The sequence below is a fragment of the Penicillium chrysogenum genome (genome assembly GCF_028827035.1).
Source record: "Penicillium chrysogenum strain IBT 35668 chromosome Unknown utg000001l_segment0_segment0, whole genome shotgun sequence".
Lineage (NCBI taxonomy): Eukaryota > Fungi > Ascomycota > Eurotiomycetes > Eurotiales > Aspergillaceae > Penicillium > Penicillium chrysogenum.
In genome coordinates this window covers 3995691-4010937 of record NW_026622749.1, presented here as the reverse complement: position 1 = coordinate 4010937, position 15247 = coordinate 3995691, and the positions used below count along the sequence as shown (strand labels likewise).

At 48.8% G+C, this 15247-nt stretch overlaps 6 protein-coding genes across 6 annotated transcripts; 5 read left to right on the top strand and 1 right to left on the bottom strand.

Annotated features, from left to right (window-relative positions):
- Nucleotides 1-1182: 1182 nt before the first annotated feature.
- Nucleotides 1183-2973, top strand: N7489_001601 (putative amino acid permease; the record flags this gene model as incomplete). The annotated part of the gene is made up of 4 exons (XM_056707356.1): nt 1183-1782; nt 1838-2037; nt 2090-2670; nt 2735-2973. The coding sequence occupies 4 exons, from the start codon at nt 1183-1185 to the stop codon at nt 2971-2973; spliced, it is 1620 nt and encodes a 539-aa protein (XP_056571658.1).
- A 510-nt stretch (nt 2974-3483) lies between these two features.
- Nucleotides 3484-4931, bottom strand: N7489_001600 (uncharacterized protein; the record flags this gene model as incomplete). The annotated part of the gene is made up of 4 exons (XM_056707355.1): nt 3484-3779; nt 3833-3961; nt 4018-4713; nt 4775-4931. The coding sequence occupies 4 exons, from the start codon at nt 4929-4931 to the stop codon at nt 3484-3486; spliced, it is 1278 nt and encodes a 425-aa protein (XP_056571657.1).
- Nucleotides 4932-7048: 2117 nt separating this feature from the next.
- On the top strand, nt 7049-8750 carry N7489_001599 (sugar porter family MFS transporter; the record flags this gene model as incomplete). Its single annotated transcript, XM_056707354.1, has 3 exons — nt 7049-7540; nt 7627-8028; nt 8085-8750. The coding sequence occupies 3 exons, from the start codon at nt 7049-7051 to the stop codon at nt 8748-8750; spliced, it is 1560 nt and encodes a 519-aa protein (XP_056571656.1).
- An 839-nt stretch (nt 8751-9589) lies between these two features.
- N7489_001598 (uncharacterized protein) lies at nt 9590-10250 on the top strand (the record flags this gene model as incomplete). Its single annotated transcript, XM_056707353.1, has 2 exons — nt 9590-10035; nt 10067-10250. 2 exons carry the CDS (start codon nt 9590-9592, stop codon nt 10248-10250), a joined length of 630 nt encoding a protein of 209 aa, XP_056571655.1.
- A 1077-nt stretch (nt 10251-11327) lies between these two features.
- N7489_001597 (proline permease PrnB) lies at nt 11328-13018 on the top strand (the record flags this gene model as incomplete). Its single annotated transcript, XM_056707352.1, has 2 exons — nt 11328-11514; nt 11568-13018. The coding sequence occupies 2 exons, from the start codon at nt 11328-11330 to the stop codon at nt 13016-13018; spliced, it is 1638 nt and encodes a 545-aa protein (XP_056571654.1).
- A 506-nt stretch (nt 13019-13524) lies between these two features.
- N7489_001596 (TauD/TfdA dioxygenase family protein) lies at nt 13525-14738 on the top strand (the record flags this gene model as incomplete). Its single annotated transcript, XM_056707351.1, has 3 exons — nt 13525-13627; nt 13677-14256; nt 14315-14738. Coding segments are annotated over 3 exons (1107 nt in total), but the record flags the coding sequence as incomplete, so codon positions are not given.
- Between the last annotated feature and the right edge of the window lie 509 nt (nt 14739-15247).

Below are 15247 nucleotides of genomic sequence, written 5' to 3'. Positions count from 1 at the left end.
GGCCCGACACCTCAGGCATCAATGTGTCGTTCCGCCCGCTTGTTGGAACTATGGATGCGTAGGGGTTAGAGAACGCCCTTCATTCCCCTCTAGACTCTGAGGTACTCTCTCAGCACAAGAGACTCAAAGTGGCCATCTGATTTTTCGACATTTGGAATTGACTACTAGTTCTGTGTACTCCGTACCGGAGTCCAACATTCAATGCACGGAGTAGAGAATTGACTAAAAAAAATTGGAGCCAAGCTAGACGTGACCAATGAAACATTTGCGCCGAGCCGGTGCCCCCTTTTAATTGAGGCTATTCCTATACTTGCGGGATGGCCTATCGAAACACGGTTAATGTCGGAGCCTGGCAGAGTCAGGGGGATCCTTTTACTGCGTCGGTATTGAGGACGTCATTTTTGGTTGCTACATTGGTTCTATACTATATTATAGAATGCGAAACATGTAATATCTATAATCGTAAGGTGTTCATTTGCCTGGTGACCATTTCCTGAGAGTTGGATTTCGGCCTCGGCAGAAGTCTCAAGACTGGCGCCCCCAACGCCTCCGACATCATCTCAAACGGTGGTTCCATAATATATGCATTTGTACTCCGTACTCCGTTCAGCATATAGAGTTAAGAGGTAAGCCCGACACTATATACCTTAAGGTTAAGGATTGTCATACGGAATACTCTGCTAAACTATTAACCCCAGTGTAGTCCGTAAACGTATATTTACTCCCTACATGTATGTACATATGTACAACAGTATGTTGTACCTAAAGCTCAAAGATGACGAAAGCGTGTTTCTTCTCGAAAGCTTCGAAACAAGAACCACACTAGTCAGTTTTTGGGCAGCAGGGGAATTCTCATTGGCTGCCCCAACAATCTCTCTCTTTCTCCACGCACTTTGATTGGCTTAAAGTTGACTGCGCTCGTGTTCTGTGGATAAGGCGGGTACTGGATGGGTCCCGGTGGGTTTCTGTGGATCTCATTCGCCAACATTTTAATCTGCTGGTCATTTTCCCATCGTTTTTCCGAGAAGTGGCGTTTTTCTTTTTCTTTTTTCTTTTTTGCTATCTTTTGTTTTTGAATTCCTTATTTCTCCATCTCTTTTTCACACTCTCTATTATTCCTAGTGCATACAACAATCTGCACCGCATGCAGATCAGAATCATCACGCAATAGCTTCATTCCTTATGGCTGCTGATGATGGATTCCGTCGCCCCTCCGGGCTGACGGTCGAACAGGGCGTGAGCACCTCGAATGCGGATCGCACCCTGGAGGATATGGGATACAAGCCTGAATTGTCTCGCAACCGATCGATCTGGCAAGTCACCTTCATGTGCTTCATTCTCTCTTCAGTTCCCTACGGCTTGTCGACAACTCTATACTACCCACTCGCCGCCGGTGGGCCAGTCAATGTCGTCTGGGGTTGGGTGATCGTCTGTTTCCTGATTCTTTGTGTGGCTATCTCATTGGCGGAGATTACTTCGGTCTACCCAACCGCAGGTGGTGTCTACTATCAAACATTCGTCTTGTCGCCCTTGTGGTGTCGCCGCGTTGCATCATGGATCTGTGGCTGGTCCTACGTCGCAGGAAACATCACCATTACCCTCGCCGTCAATTTCGGAACTGCCTTGCTCTTCGTAGCTTGTCTCAATATTTTCGAAAAATCACCGGGGGTGGGAATCACCGATGATTTCCAGGCCTATCATACCTTCCTTATCTTCTTGGCCATCACCCTACTGACACACTCGATCTCGGCGTTTGGCAACAAATGGTTGCCCTGGTTGGAGGTAAGTGTCGCACGTGCTCCTTTGCCTAAAATAGAACTGATCGTTTTACAACAAGACATTCGCAATCTTCTGGACCATGGCCGGTCTCCTCGCCATTATCGTCTGCCTGCTGGCTATTGCCAAGCAAGGTCGTCACGATGCCGCCTGGGTCTTTGGTCACTTTGAACCTCAGGCTGGGTGGCCCGCGGGGTGGTCGTTCTTCATTGGTCTCTTGCACGCCGCCTACGCCACATCGGCGACCGGCATGATTATCTCGTGAGTCTAACCACTAATTCAAGCCGCCCCTTATTGCTAACACATAAATCAGACTCTGCGAGGAGGTCCGCGAGCCCGCTATCATGGTCCCGAAGGCCATGGTCGGAACCGTCGTTATCAACTGTATTGCCGGTCTCCTCTTCTTGGTCCCCGTCTGTTTCGTGCTCCCCGATCTCACATACCTGGTCAATCTGGCTTCGGGTCAGCCCACCCCTGCCATCTTCAAGGCCGCCATCGGCAACTCGGCGGGTGCATTCTGTCTGCTGGTTCCTTTGCTCGTGCTGGGTATCATTTGCGGTGTCGGTTGTGTTACCGCCACCTCTCGTTGTACTTGGGCCTTTGCACGTGACGGCGGCATTCCCGGCTCGGGCTGGTGGAGCACCGTCAACAAGACCCTCAACATTCCTTTCAACTCTTTGCTATTGGGTATGGTTGTGGAAATCATTCTTGGTGTGATCTACTTCGGGTCTACTGCTGCGTACAATGCCTTCTCGGGCGTTGGTGTCATTTTCTTGACCACCAGCTATGCCTGCCCGATCGCTGTTTCCCTGATCTTCCGTGGTCGGGAGGATATCAAGAACGGCAGCTTCAACTTTGGAGTCTTCGGTCTGATCGCTAACGTTATTGCTCTTTGTGAGTCGTCTCTCGAAACTTTACCACATGCTTGGGTTTCCCCTAACCGTTCTAACCATTCTAGGCTGGAGTCTTCTTGCGATTCCGCTGTTCTGCATGCCGACACTTAAATCTGTCACCAAGGAGAGCATGAACTATGCCTCTGTGGTGTTCGCTGGCTTTATTGTTATCGCCGCCGTCTGGTACGGTGTCTGGGGCTACCACAATTACCGCGGACCGCCAACCGACGCCGTGGAGCGGGATGAAACCTCCTCTGAGCCTTCAGCCTACGCTGAAGTCCCTAAGAAGATACCGAGCCACTGAACTTTGAACTTCTCTTCCCATTGCGACAACCTTTCTCACCATTGCGACAGCTTCCTCACCATTGCGACAGTTTCCCTCACCATCGCGCCCACTTCTCTCGCCATCGCGACCACTCCTCGCCATTGTGATAACTTCTCTCGCCATCGCAATAACTCCTCTCGCCATTGCAACAACTTCTCTCGCCATTGCAACCACTTCCCTCGCCATTGCAACAATTTCTCCTGCCATCGCGACACCGGACCCTTTACGCCCTTTTGAGACTAGCCCGATCTAAGTAATTCTAGTCTAGAGAGCACTGAGTTGCATAAGTTGCATGTACATAAGTATGAATACCCCATCAAAATAGTTATTTTTGCGTGACTTACATGTCATAACCTACGTACCTGATTCAAAATCATAACGAAGGACATACAATTCATGCACCTTGCTTAGATACAGCCGCATCCTAATCATTTCCTGATGACATGGACCTGTGTCATTGCTCCCATCCAACCCCACCAGTCCTGATGGCTATGAATCAATGGCTGCGACATGGTCCGTCACCAGACAGGTGAATTCGCTAGTTCCATAATAGATAGTGTTTCCATCATCGGCCGATTTTCCCGAGCTCAGCGTGTCTCCATACTGCCAGTAGAGATCAGCTGCAACGCCAGTGGTGTCCAGCGCCGTCTTCTGCCATGGCGCCTCGATGTTACAGTGATCAGAAGTGGCACCGTACTCTTCGAAGAGACAGGGCTTGCCAGCTGCTGTGCAGGCTGCTCCGTGGGACTTGACCCATCCGTTGCCCCAATCAAAGCTGGTCCCCCCTTGCGTGAATGTATTAGCAAGGTTTAGACTAAAAGTAAAAGGGTGTACATACAGCTCGTGGGGTAGAGATGGAATGTAGCAAAGTCGATAGTATCAATCCCTAGATTCATCGTGAAGTTCAGACCCTCGCTGTAGCCGTAGGGATAGCTGCCATCAGAGCCGGTGTCCAGTCCAAAGCCCTCTAGAAGATGAGTTAGACGATTAACCACGTGGGGGAGATCAGAAGGGCACAAGTACCATCACCAATTGCAACCATATGCTTTGAGTCTAGAGACTTGATATAGGCACTGGTGGACTTGATCCAGTTGTAAAGAACCGAGGTGTTGCAGCCTTTGCATCGGGGCTCATTGGCCAACTCCCATGCAAAGACGGCAGGCGAGTCAATATAACGGGAAACAACAGCTTTGATGTAAGCACGGTAGGCCGTTTGAGCTGCGGTATTCGTGTACCAGCTTGTCTGGCTGCCACCAAAAGCAGTGACATAGGCCGCCATACCCCCATAATCCGACCAATTGTTGACAAAGTTAATGATAAGTTTCACATTCCGTGCCTCGGCGGACGCAACCACATAGTCCAGGCGCTGCAGGCCATCTGCACCGGTGTTGATAGTGGCAGTTCCATCTTTGAGTAGTTGGTAATAAACGGTCCCCGAAGATGGAACGGTGTTGACATCGTTGAATCCCCAGACTCGGAGGATTCGGAGCCCAGATTCCGCCATGTGGTCGAACACAAGATCCACGTCGTCATTGTTAGTGAGTAACCCAATCCAGTAGGAATTGGAACCGGCAAAGTAGTTTGTCTTTCCATCGATTTCAAATTCCAGTCCATTCGTAGTGGGGAACCCTGTCGCACTGGCTGTTGCCTTTGTTGTAGTGGTCGTTTTACTTGTGCTTGTCAAGACCTTTGTCGATAGGGTGGTACCGCCATTAGTCGCTAGTGTGTTCCGTGTTAGTCGAGTGAATAGCTTTGCAGCATACTATCTGAGAACACGTACATTCAACACACTGGCTAAACCAGTCATTCTGATATTGGCAAGTCCAGCCCGAGCCACACGTTGTAGGGCCAGAATAACCGCTTCCGCCACACTGAGCGTACGGAGCAGCTTGGGCAGAGACCAGACCGGTCAGAGTCAAGATTGCTAGCGTTTTCATAATGTTAGATTTCGCAGTGCACTTATTTGGCTTCAGACGCGTGGGTGTACACCTGTATATATATCTCTCTCAGGAGGGGAATAAAGACGGGAAGAACTTCCGCCCTGAATTAGGAAATCGAAATTATTCCATCGACCAAAGGATATATTAGCCCATGGAACGTGCCCGTTGTGCTGATATTGCAAGCCTCCCGTGTTGTTTATGGGACAATCGAGGCGGCAGTCCGCTCACAATACTGGAATGATTCGGTGTTTGATGGACCGAAGTCTATTAGCCAAACCTCTTGCATTAGTACGCGGGGTATATAAGAAATCCAACTGCAATTGCGGGGGCAGCTGCGAAAATGGAAATGCGGAGAAAAGCATTTGGCACGCTTATCTCAATTGGTCAAGGCGTTTCAGCCGCTGTGCTTGGGAGATGAAGAAAAGTCATTGACACTCGGTGATAAAACATGGAGAAGCGGCTAGCAGGGCCGACAATAATAATAACTGCTCCAAGTCGCAGCTTATATCCATTCAATATGGCCCCTTCTACTTCGTTTCTCACGGGCTCTTCCGAGGGATCGCACAGTGTGAGGGATGTCTCAAGTCGACAGATCTGCGATCTAGCCTTCTGTATTCATATCTCCCGTCACGATATCTCTCTACGGCGGGCTGTTCACTGAATGACTCAGCGGAACGAACTCCCATGGAATGTTGGCCGAGAATCGCCCCGACTTGGCACGGCGAGTATCTCAGAGGGATGCCGGATTTTGGCGGATCAATCGGCATGCTCCGGATGGGGTCGCGCTTTCCTGTGATCGGGGAAACTACGGGGAACTACGGGGAGAATTACGCATTTAACAGATTACGCGAGATTACCCACTGTTGCCTACATCAATTATGTATTTGGATGCTGGCTAAAAGGGTTGGATTTTCAGCATACGTACGACACAGTGAAACTTCCAAGTATAAATGGGCCGTGGAATCTTCTAGAGTGTTGAAATCATGCGATAGATCTGGGAAATCATGAATTTGGAACTGCAAATTAAAAATTTAAATTACATGGGAGAGCAAATTACACATGGAACAACAAAAACAAATTGAAAATTCTTCAATGACGTAGGGCGGCGGGTGTGGCGCCTCAGGTGCGACCAACGACCGCGGAAGCCGGGATCGGGATTATAATATTATATTATACAGGATGCCGATATTTTACGGGATTCATATAGAGATTTGAGATTCATACAAATTTTACGTGGAGTAGATACATGGTCAATTTGTAAAAGCAATGTTCAGTGAGATAGTAGTGATATCCCGAGTTAGTACGGAGTATGTTGTAGTTAGCATATCCCCCCAGACTCCGCATTTCCCCTCCAGAACCCTCCTTCCATGTCTGGAGATGATAATTCTCGGGGATGCTTTCACCGGGATACCGATCGGGAAATGAATTTCTCTTAGATCCGGAGACAACCCGGAGACAACCCGAAAGGCCTGGGGAATTCCCGGGGTTTCCTTTTTCCACATGCTTCTTCCGGATTCAGAATCTATCCCTCTATCCCAGTTATCCCTTGATATTCCGCCTACAACATAAATCAACGTGAAAACAGAACAAGAGAAATCTCTCTTCTCGGCTCCGAAAACATCTGATCCCGAATTAGTTCGGCACGGCCTTGGCCTATGAGCTTGAATTCGCCACATTCCGACGCCTACGCCGAACGAATCGGCTACCCACTTGAAAACGGCGAACCAGAGCCAATGATCACTTGGTACCTGCCCTGTATGGTCTTTCCCCCTGGTGGGGTGGCTGTGTACGTCGGCTGCCGCCGGGTTGTTGGCTGTTGTCATCCTACTTTGTACAATAGCCATGAGCATCGTCATCTCGCCCAACTCGCCTCTCCACAATTCTCTCTCCACTTCTATGAGTTTTATTATTTTTTCCTGTTTTCGTTGCTAGATTACAAAAAGCCCCCTATTCCCCCCATCTTCCCCGAGGTTTCCTATTCCTATTCCCCATGGGCTTATTTCCCTCCATTCCCCTTTTATTTTCATACTTCTTCTGAGCTGGTCCTCTAGTCCTTTAAACCCTTAAAAAAACAGAAAATATCAGACAGAAATATATCTTACTCAACCTACATCATGGGTATCGAAGCGTCTTCCCATCATGGGGAGTCCATCACACCCCAACAGCCGGTCGAGTCGTCCTTCCAAAACAGTCCCACTGAGAAACCCATGCGACCCTCCGGTGTCGATACCCCAATCCCTCGGATAACCATGCGGTCCTTGGTGATGGCCCTCTTTGTTTCGATGGGTGGTCTGCTGTTCGGATATGACACGGGTCAGATTTCTGGCTTCCAAGAAATGAGCAACTACTTGGAGCGATACGGTGAGCTCAACGCAGATGGTTCCTACTCATTCAGCACCGTGCGCTCCGGTCTTATTGTCGGCTTGCTCTCCGTCGGTACTATGATTGGTGCCCTGGTCGGCGCCCCCGTTGCTGACATGTTGGGCCGGAAGTGGTCCATCTCGCTCTGGTGTATGATCCTCAACGTTGGCTTGATTGTCCAAATTGCCGCCCCCGATGGTCACTGGTACGAGGTGGTCATTGGCCGTTGGGTCACTGGTCTCGGTGTTGGTGGCTGCTCGCTGCTTGTGCCCATGTATCAGGGTGAAAGTGCCCCCGTCATATCCGTGGTGCCATGATCAGTTGCTACCAGTTGTTCGTCACCCTTGGTATCTTCTTGGCTTACTGCATCAACCTGGGTACTCACACCATGGATGGCACTGCTCAATGGCGCATCACCCTTGGCCTCACCTTCCTCTTCGCTCTAGTCCTCGGCGGCGGTATGGTGTTCTTCCCAGAAAGCCCACGTTATGAGTTCCGCCATGGAAAGGCCGAGAGTGCCCAACGCACACTGGCCAAGCTCTACGGCATCCCGGAGAACCACGTCCGCATCTTAGAAGAAATGAGCGAGATTCGCGAGCAGTTCGAAGCGGAGTCTGATGGCCAGAAGTGGCATGAATTCCTTACAGCCCCTTGCATGTTCTACCGTATTGCCCTTGGCATGGTCCTGCAGTCATTGCAGCAGCTCAGCGGTGCCAACTACTTCTTCTACTATGTAAGTCTTCTTCTTGTTCCTCTTCTTCATTTTTCTTGGTGCTAACTGGAATATAGGGAACCACTATCTTTGCAGGCGCTGGTCTCTCGGACAGCTTCGTCACCCAGTGCATCCTTGGCGCTGTGAACTTCGCCACCACCTTTGGAGGCTTGTATGTCGTGGAAAACTTCGGTCGTCGCAAGTCCCTGATATTCGGAGCAATCTGGATGTTCGTCATGTTCATGATTTTTGCCTCCATTGGCCATTTCGTTCTGGATGTGGAAACACCTACCAACACACCTAATGCTGGTAAGGGTATGATTGTCGTCGCCTGCCTGTTTATTGCGGCATATGCTATGACCTGGGGTCCCATGGTCTGGGCTATTGTCGCCGAGCTCTTCCCCTCAAAGTACCGTGCCAAGGGTATGGCGCTGGCTACTGCAACCAACTGGCTGTGGAACTTCCTCATCAGCTTCTTCACGACTTTCATCACCAAGGAGATCGACTTTGCCTACGGATACGTCTTCGCTGGTTGCCTTTTCGTAGCTATCGGCGTTGTCTACTTCTTCGTCATTGAAGGAAAGGGTCGCACGCTCGAGGAACTTGACTGGATGTATGTCAACAAAGTTGTTCCCTGGAAGAGCAGCAACTTCGAGATTCCTGAACGCCACCAGGACTGGATTGCAGATGAGAACCCCTACGGTCGCAAGTCACAGGGAACCCTTCACGCGGAGAACGCGTGAGTGCAAACGGCTCTTTCGGAATAAACAACAATTTCTTCTTTTTTACTGGTGTTGCGTTCTGGATTCGCATTTGTCATGATGCATGAACTTGCACGATATCATCTTGGGCCTGGAGTACTGAGTTGCATTATTGTGCACATTTTCTTTGTACATATAGGGGATCAACCATATACCTATTGCGTTTATAGAATATAGAACGTTTATTTCATTTACCTTTACAACCTGAATTTCAACCAAACCACAAGCAAGTCAGACGCTGATGTACAATATGTAGATGAGTGACGTGGTTAGACGGCAACCGTTTCTAACTATAGCGATTTCGTCTTAAGGCATCATAGGTGTAGTCATCTTTTAACTGGAAAGACTAGGTACCAGAGGGAGAAGCTTGCCTCTATGAGGAACCGAATGATATGGTAATACTTAACAATTTGACAATCACAAAGGTTGCAAAGAGCACTATTGCACAACAACCTGGAGCCATAAACTGAGACAACTGTCGTTCTCTCCGAGTCTATAGACCGATCCTGTGTCGTCTTCCAAAGGAAGATGCCACGTTATTCTCTATGTGTCACTACATCTTGACTTTCTACATCCAGAGTGTAATATTGATAGATTTGTAAAATGTAGGTTAAATGAACGTTGTATGACTGTCTACCTATAACATTAATCAGCATGCTATATTCCTATACCAAAATGACGCCGGCTGCCTAATTGAGCGGCGGCCTTGGAAAACTCACAAATTGACTCATTAAAGTTCGTACGAGGACAAGTATCAGTATGCCAGCTGGTATTCAAAGTGATCCCTCTGCTTGTTCTCTTCCATCACACCCTCATACAGGATGGCTATTCAACCACTAAAACTGTTTCATCAACATATACTTTCATACCTCACCTTGGCAATTGATAAGATATTTTCCTCTATCACCATTACTACCAAACAGCTCAAAGCCAAGTATCAAGCCCGTGTCCAAGCTAACGGGTTCAAACTGCTCTTACGAGAGCTCCGAGAAGCAGAACATGCGAGGATCCAACTCGACTGGATATCTGAACATCGCCAGGAGATAAGACGGGTTAACAATATCATCCAAAGAGAAACGCATATCGGTTCGATATCTCGCCACTACGAAATCCAAGTTCAGCATGAAAGCCCGTCAGAACCTTCCACTCTGAAGAAGCTTCACGAGTGCAATTTTGAGCTAAGGCTACTTAATATTGAATACTTCCAGCACTTGGAACGGATGGCAGAACTCATGGAACGCAAGCCACCGGGGCGCCTCGTACATCGGTATACAAAAAGCCTGGACAAACCCAAACAGCTCTGGAATATCGAACGGACCTACTGCCAACTCCGTGGCGGCTGCTGCTCTCGTGAGTGTGGTTGCTGCGAACGACCTTGGCAGACCATTCGGCACCCTTCTGGCAAGGTTCGATATATGCACTGCACAGGCAGTTGTGGATGTTGCACCCGCCACCGTGGGTATTATTCCCCAATTGTGGTAGTCAATAAGAAAAAGGCCCGACACATAACCTAAACGGGCGGCTGGTCAACAAGCGTATAAGAGGGCATTTTCCCCTTGCGGAGTGTGGCTTACAGGGACGGATCGGGGGATTCTCTTGCCTGCATGATTTGGGATTTTGAGTGCTTGGAATCTGATGTTTTCTTTTTTTGCTTGTGCACCTATGATGTTGCATTGTTTCAAGGTTGAGCTGTGTCAACAATACCAACCCTTGGAAGGTGGCATGTGATCCGAAAGTATTCCCGTGGGGTTCCAAGCTTGTTTAAGCTTAGCGCAATCCTCTAACCCCACATGCTGACTTTTCATTGGTTGGATCTTAACTGTATTTCCTATTCTGGCTTAGTATCAACTTCCGAAGGTTTTCCCATCCATTTCTCTGATACGAGTCCCTTTATTCCTCTCTACCTCACTTTATCTAGTCTCCTTGCCCAGTCTCTCTGCCCAGGGTTTTTTCCCTTCTGTGCGCTCTGGTTTGGTGCCGATAGTGCCCCCCGGACCGGTCACCGGACCGGTGCTGTGGTCATGTAGTGGCCATCTTTTAGATTTCCTATCAACATATTTGAGAGAGTATTTTCCCATTCTACTATGATACTTGTCATGTGTCTAGGTGCCATTTATCATGAAATTTGATGAACAAACAATCGTATATTTGCAAGCTTTGCTTTTATTTGATTCATCTACGCTCTGAACTGTCTTCCCTGTTGGTTATGTGCTAGGTATGGGCTCGAAAAAGTTCAGAACATAAGGCGCCGCAATGATGGATATCACCAGAATCAGCGCCTATATGGTCGCATAATCTTGCAGTCTTATCTTCAGCTGGAAGCCCAGTGGCTTACCCCAGGATTGTACCTTTGTTCGGGTGTAACTATGATTAGCTGGCCACGGACCCCTCTATTGACCAGTCATCGATCAGAGATATAGCGACTTAATATCGCGTGGCTGAGAGTGTCTGTAGGACGGGATGAAATTGGCTTGTGGAAAAACCATTTAAATATAGCACCTATTCCTGCCGATCGTTTTCATTTTTATCAAGCATTTTCCCCTTTCGTTGTCGTACAAGATGGCGACAATAGAGACTGAACCCCAAAACTTTGGGAGTGATCAACATCCGATCAGCGAAAAGGGCAAAGCACTCAGAAACTTGGTCGAAGCCGATCTGCTCGACGATCGCTATGCAACCACTACCAAACGTGGTTTGAAGAACCGCCATGTTCAGCTCATGGCCCTGGGAGGTACCATCGGAACTGGTAGGTCTGCAGGTTTACGACATGAGAAACCCAAGATTACTCACGCAAGTCAGGACTTTTCGTGGGTTCCGGCCAAGCCCTGGCCATTGGAGGCCCCGCGTCGCTTCTTTTAGGTTATATCTTCATCTCGGCCATGGTTTACGGCTTGGTCACAGCCATCGCTGAGGTTGGCGCCTACCTTCCAGTACATGGTGGAACGATGAGTTATCATGGATTCCGGTATGTGTCGCGGAGTATGGGTTTTGCCATGGGTTACCTATACTGGTACTCTCTCGGAATCTTAGTGCCGTACGAGATCACAGCTGCTGGACTGGTTATTGGATACTGGGACCAGAGTGGATCGATCAACATCGCTGTGTGGATCACAATCATGATGGTCGTCATTATCGCGCTTAACTTTATGCCCGTACGAATATACGGCGAGTCGGAGTTCTGGTTCGCCGGGGTGAAGATCATCACTCTGATCGGCTTGTTGATGGTGTCCTTCATCCTCTTCTGGGGCGGTGGACCTAATCGTCAGCGACTGGGTTTTCATTATTGGAATAACCCGCGCCCATTCAATGCGTATCTCACGACGGGGGATTCGGGCCGCTTCGTGGCCTTGTTGAAATGCACAGTATCCAGCGCCATTGCGTTCATCTTCGCCCCGGAGCTGATTGTGATCAGTGGTGGTGAAATGGAGTCCCCACGGCGCAATGTACCCCGGGCAGCCCGGAGATACATTTACCGATTGGTCTTCTTTTACATCTTTGGTGTGCTAGCCATTGGTGTTATTTGCCCATCCGATGCTAGTCGTCTGACCAAGGGCGATGGCACGGTAAGCTCATCTCCATTCGTGATCGGCATCCAGAATGCCGGCATTCCCGTCTTGGACCACATCGTGAACGCTGCCGTCTTGACGTCCGCATGGTCCGCAGGAAATTCCTTCCTGTACATGTCTTCTCGGTCGCTCTATTCTTTGGCTATGTCAGGCAACGCGCCGCATGTGTTCAAGGCATGTAATCGATGGGGTGTCCCATACTGGGCTGTGTCGGCTTCAGCATGCTTCTCGGCATTGGCTTATCTTGCCGTTGGCAACTCCAGTTCGATTGTGTTCAACTGGTTCATCAACTTCACAAACACCTCTGGCTTCATCTCATGGATCTGCTGTTCTGTGGTGTTTTTCCGTTTCCGCAAAGCCGTCAAAGCACAGGGTATTGAGCAACCATACAAATCGAAGCTGCAACCATATGGAGTTTATTTTGGCCTCGCGGGTGCTACACTCATGGTGCTCATAAATGGGTTCACAGTCTTCTTCCCGTCGGAATGGTCTGTGAGTAACTTTTTCACCGCATATATCGGCATTCCCGCTTTCTTGATTCTGTACCTTGGACATCGCGCACTGTATTGGAGTGATCCATGGGCATGGCGCCCGGAGGAAGTTGATATGCACACTGGTTTGGATGAGATTATTGCTGCTGAGCAACCGCCAAAACCGCGGGGCCCTTGGTGGAAGTTTTGGTGATATACATAATAACGTGAGACCTCGTGAGTAACGGACTCTTGATTTCCGGGGGTCCTTCCCATGTCGCCCTGGAGAATATTTTTTGTTTGTAATGTCTGGCATGTTTGTTGGTCTATAAATGCTCGTAATATTTGATCTGTTTGCGCTGCTAGGCAATATTTTATGACATCAAATATCCGAGCGGGTGTGTTGCCACTACTCACCCACCTTATCGCCATACTGATCTCCCGTAACATCCAGTAACAACTAACACCTTAATATTGCCCCGTAATTCCGAGTTTAGCTTATCAAACGACTCCATTAGTGAAATATCCAGTGCCGACCTCTTTATCTATCATCCCTCTCATTCGGTAAAGATTCGGTATACGCCGTTGACCGTTCACAACCTGGTCTTGAGAACTAAATCGCTTAGTATCGGCCAAGAACTATAAATACTATCGTGTTAAAACACCGTATGAACATCATATTTCGAGCTGTGAACTTGGAGATCTGAAGAAAACGAAACTATGGCCGTGCTGCCACTTACCGTCCGTCCCCTCCAACCTCCTCCGGGCTCAAGCATTGACTTTGGTGCTGAGATTCAAGGTGTTGACTTGGAAAACTTGACTGGTTCGTGGATTCCCACCAACTGCAGGAGCACAAACTAATGGTCATACAGAGGAGCAGTTTGGGACGATCCGGAAGGCCCTCTACGAGCACCACGTCGTGGTGTTCAAACACCAGAAAGGGCTATCACCTAAAGCCCAGTATGAGCTGACCAAGCGCTTCGACCCAGTATCCGACAACTATGGACATGGCAAGACCATTGATGCGAAGCGAAGCATCCTCCACCCTGATCTGAAGACTGTGCCTCACCAGCCACAAGTGCAGGTGATTGGAAACGGGCACGTTGGTTCATACGAGGGTCTTAAAGATATCACCCTACGACATCCTCACCACCGGACATTCCACCAAGATCACGTCCCAGAGGAGAAGGATTATGAGTTCACTCGATTTTATCGTTGGCACATCGATGCTGCGCTCTACGATCTATATCCGCCCCAGGTGACGACGCTTATGGCTGTGAGTGTGCCTAAAGGCCGCCGACAGACATTATTATATGATGATGGAACCGGAGAAACAATGGATGTACCTCTTGGAACAACGGCTTTTGTGAGTGGCGAGCGGATGTTTGAGCTTCTTTCGTCCGGGGATAAAGAATTTGTGAAGACGAGCAAAATTGAATATGCCCCCCATCCGTAAGACCTCCTAGGATATGCTCATACATATCACCGACCCAGCTAACCGCCACGACAGGTACATTTGGATGAGCCAAGCACATTCCCGATCCACGGGACTTGGTATGCATTCAGAAGGCCTTGAGTTGCCCGACTCAGAACTGCCACCTATCGATCCTGGTAAGATCATGGTCTTCCCGATGACCTGGAAAAACCCAGTGACGGGCAAATTGGCTCTGCAGATCCATCCCTCAGCCGTGCGCCGTATCCACTGTGCCGATGGAACCACGATCGACGACTTGGCCCGTGTGCGGGATATTGTCTATAAGTTGCAGCGGCCGGCCATCAGTCCTCAGTATGTGTATCCGCATGACTGGGAGGATAATGACTTGGTGTTATTCAACAACCGCGGTGTGCTGCATTCTGTGGTTGGTGCTTTCAAACCCGACGAGGTGCGATTGTTCCGTCAATGTAACTTGGCGGCTTCGGAGCCCCCGGTTGGAGCGTGAGTGCTTTTGGTTTTGCTTCGAAGAAGATTATCCATGGATGTTCTGACAGGCCGCAAGTATAGAAATAGCCTCAATTTAAAGGGGCTACCGACTATGTATATTTAAGCTTTTCTAGACTTCAAAGTTCTTCTCTCACGCTTAAGTATACATATCTATACCTAGGTACCTTCCAAGGTTCCGTTCTTCATGGCTTTCATTGTTCATCGCATTCACCAACCTTCAACATCTGCCAATCAGCTGCTCTAGAACTGTTATCCTGTGACCCAAGGAGGCCCAGGTATTAACTGGCCGTGGAGGCATCCATGGATTACCTGATTCATCGTATTACCTGCCTAGATGCCTACCTAGGAGGTATAACAGGATGTCCTTCCTTAAGCCGGCTTGTTTACATATCTTCTTCTTGCATTTCTCTCTACCAAGTTAATAAGTTTGAGGAAGATATGTCGAAACCGCTTAAATTACTGCGTATCTCCATATTCTTGAGGACTACTCAGGTTGTTGAT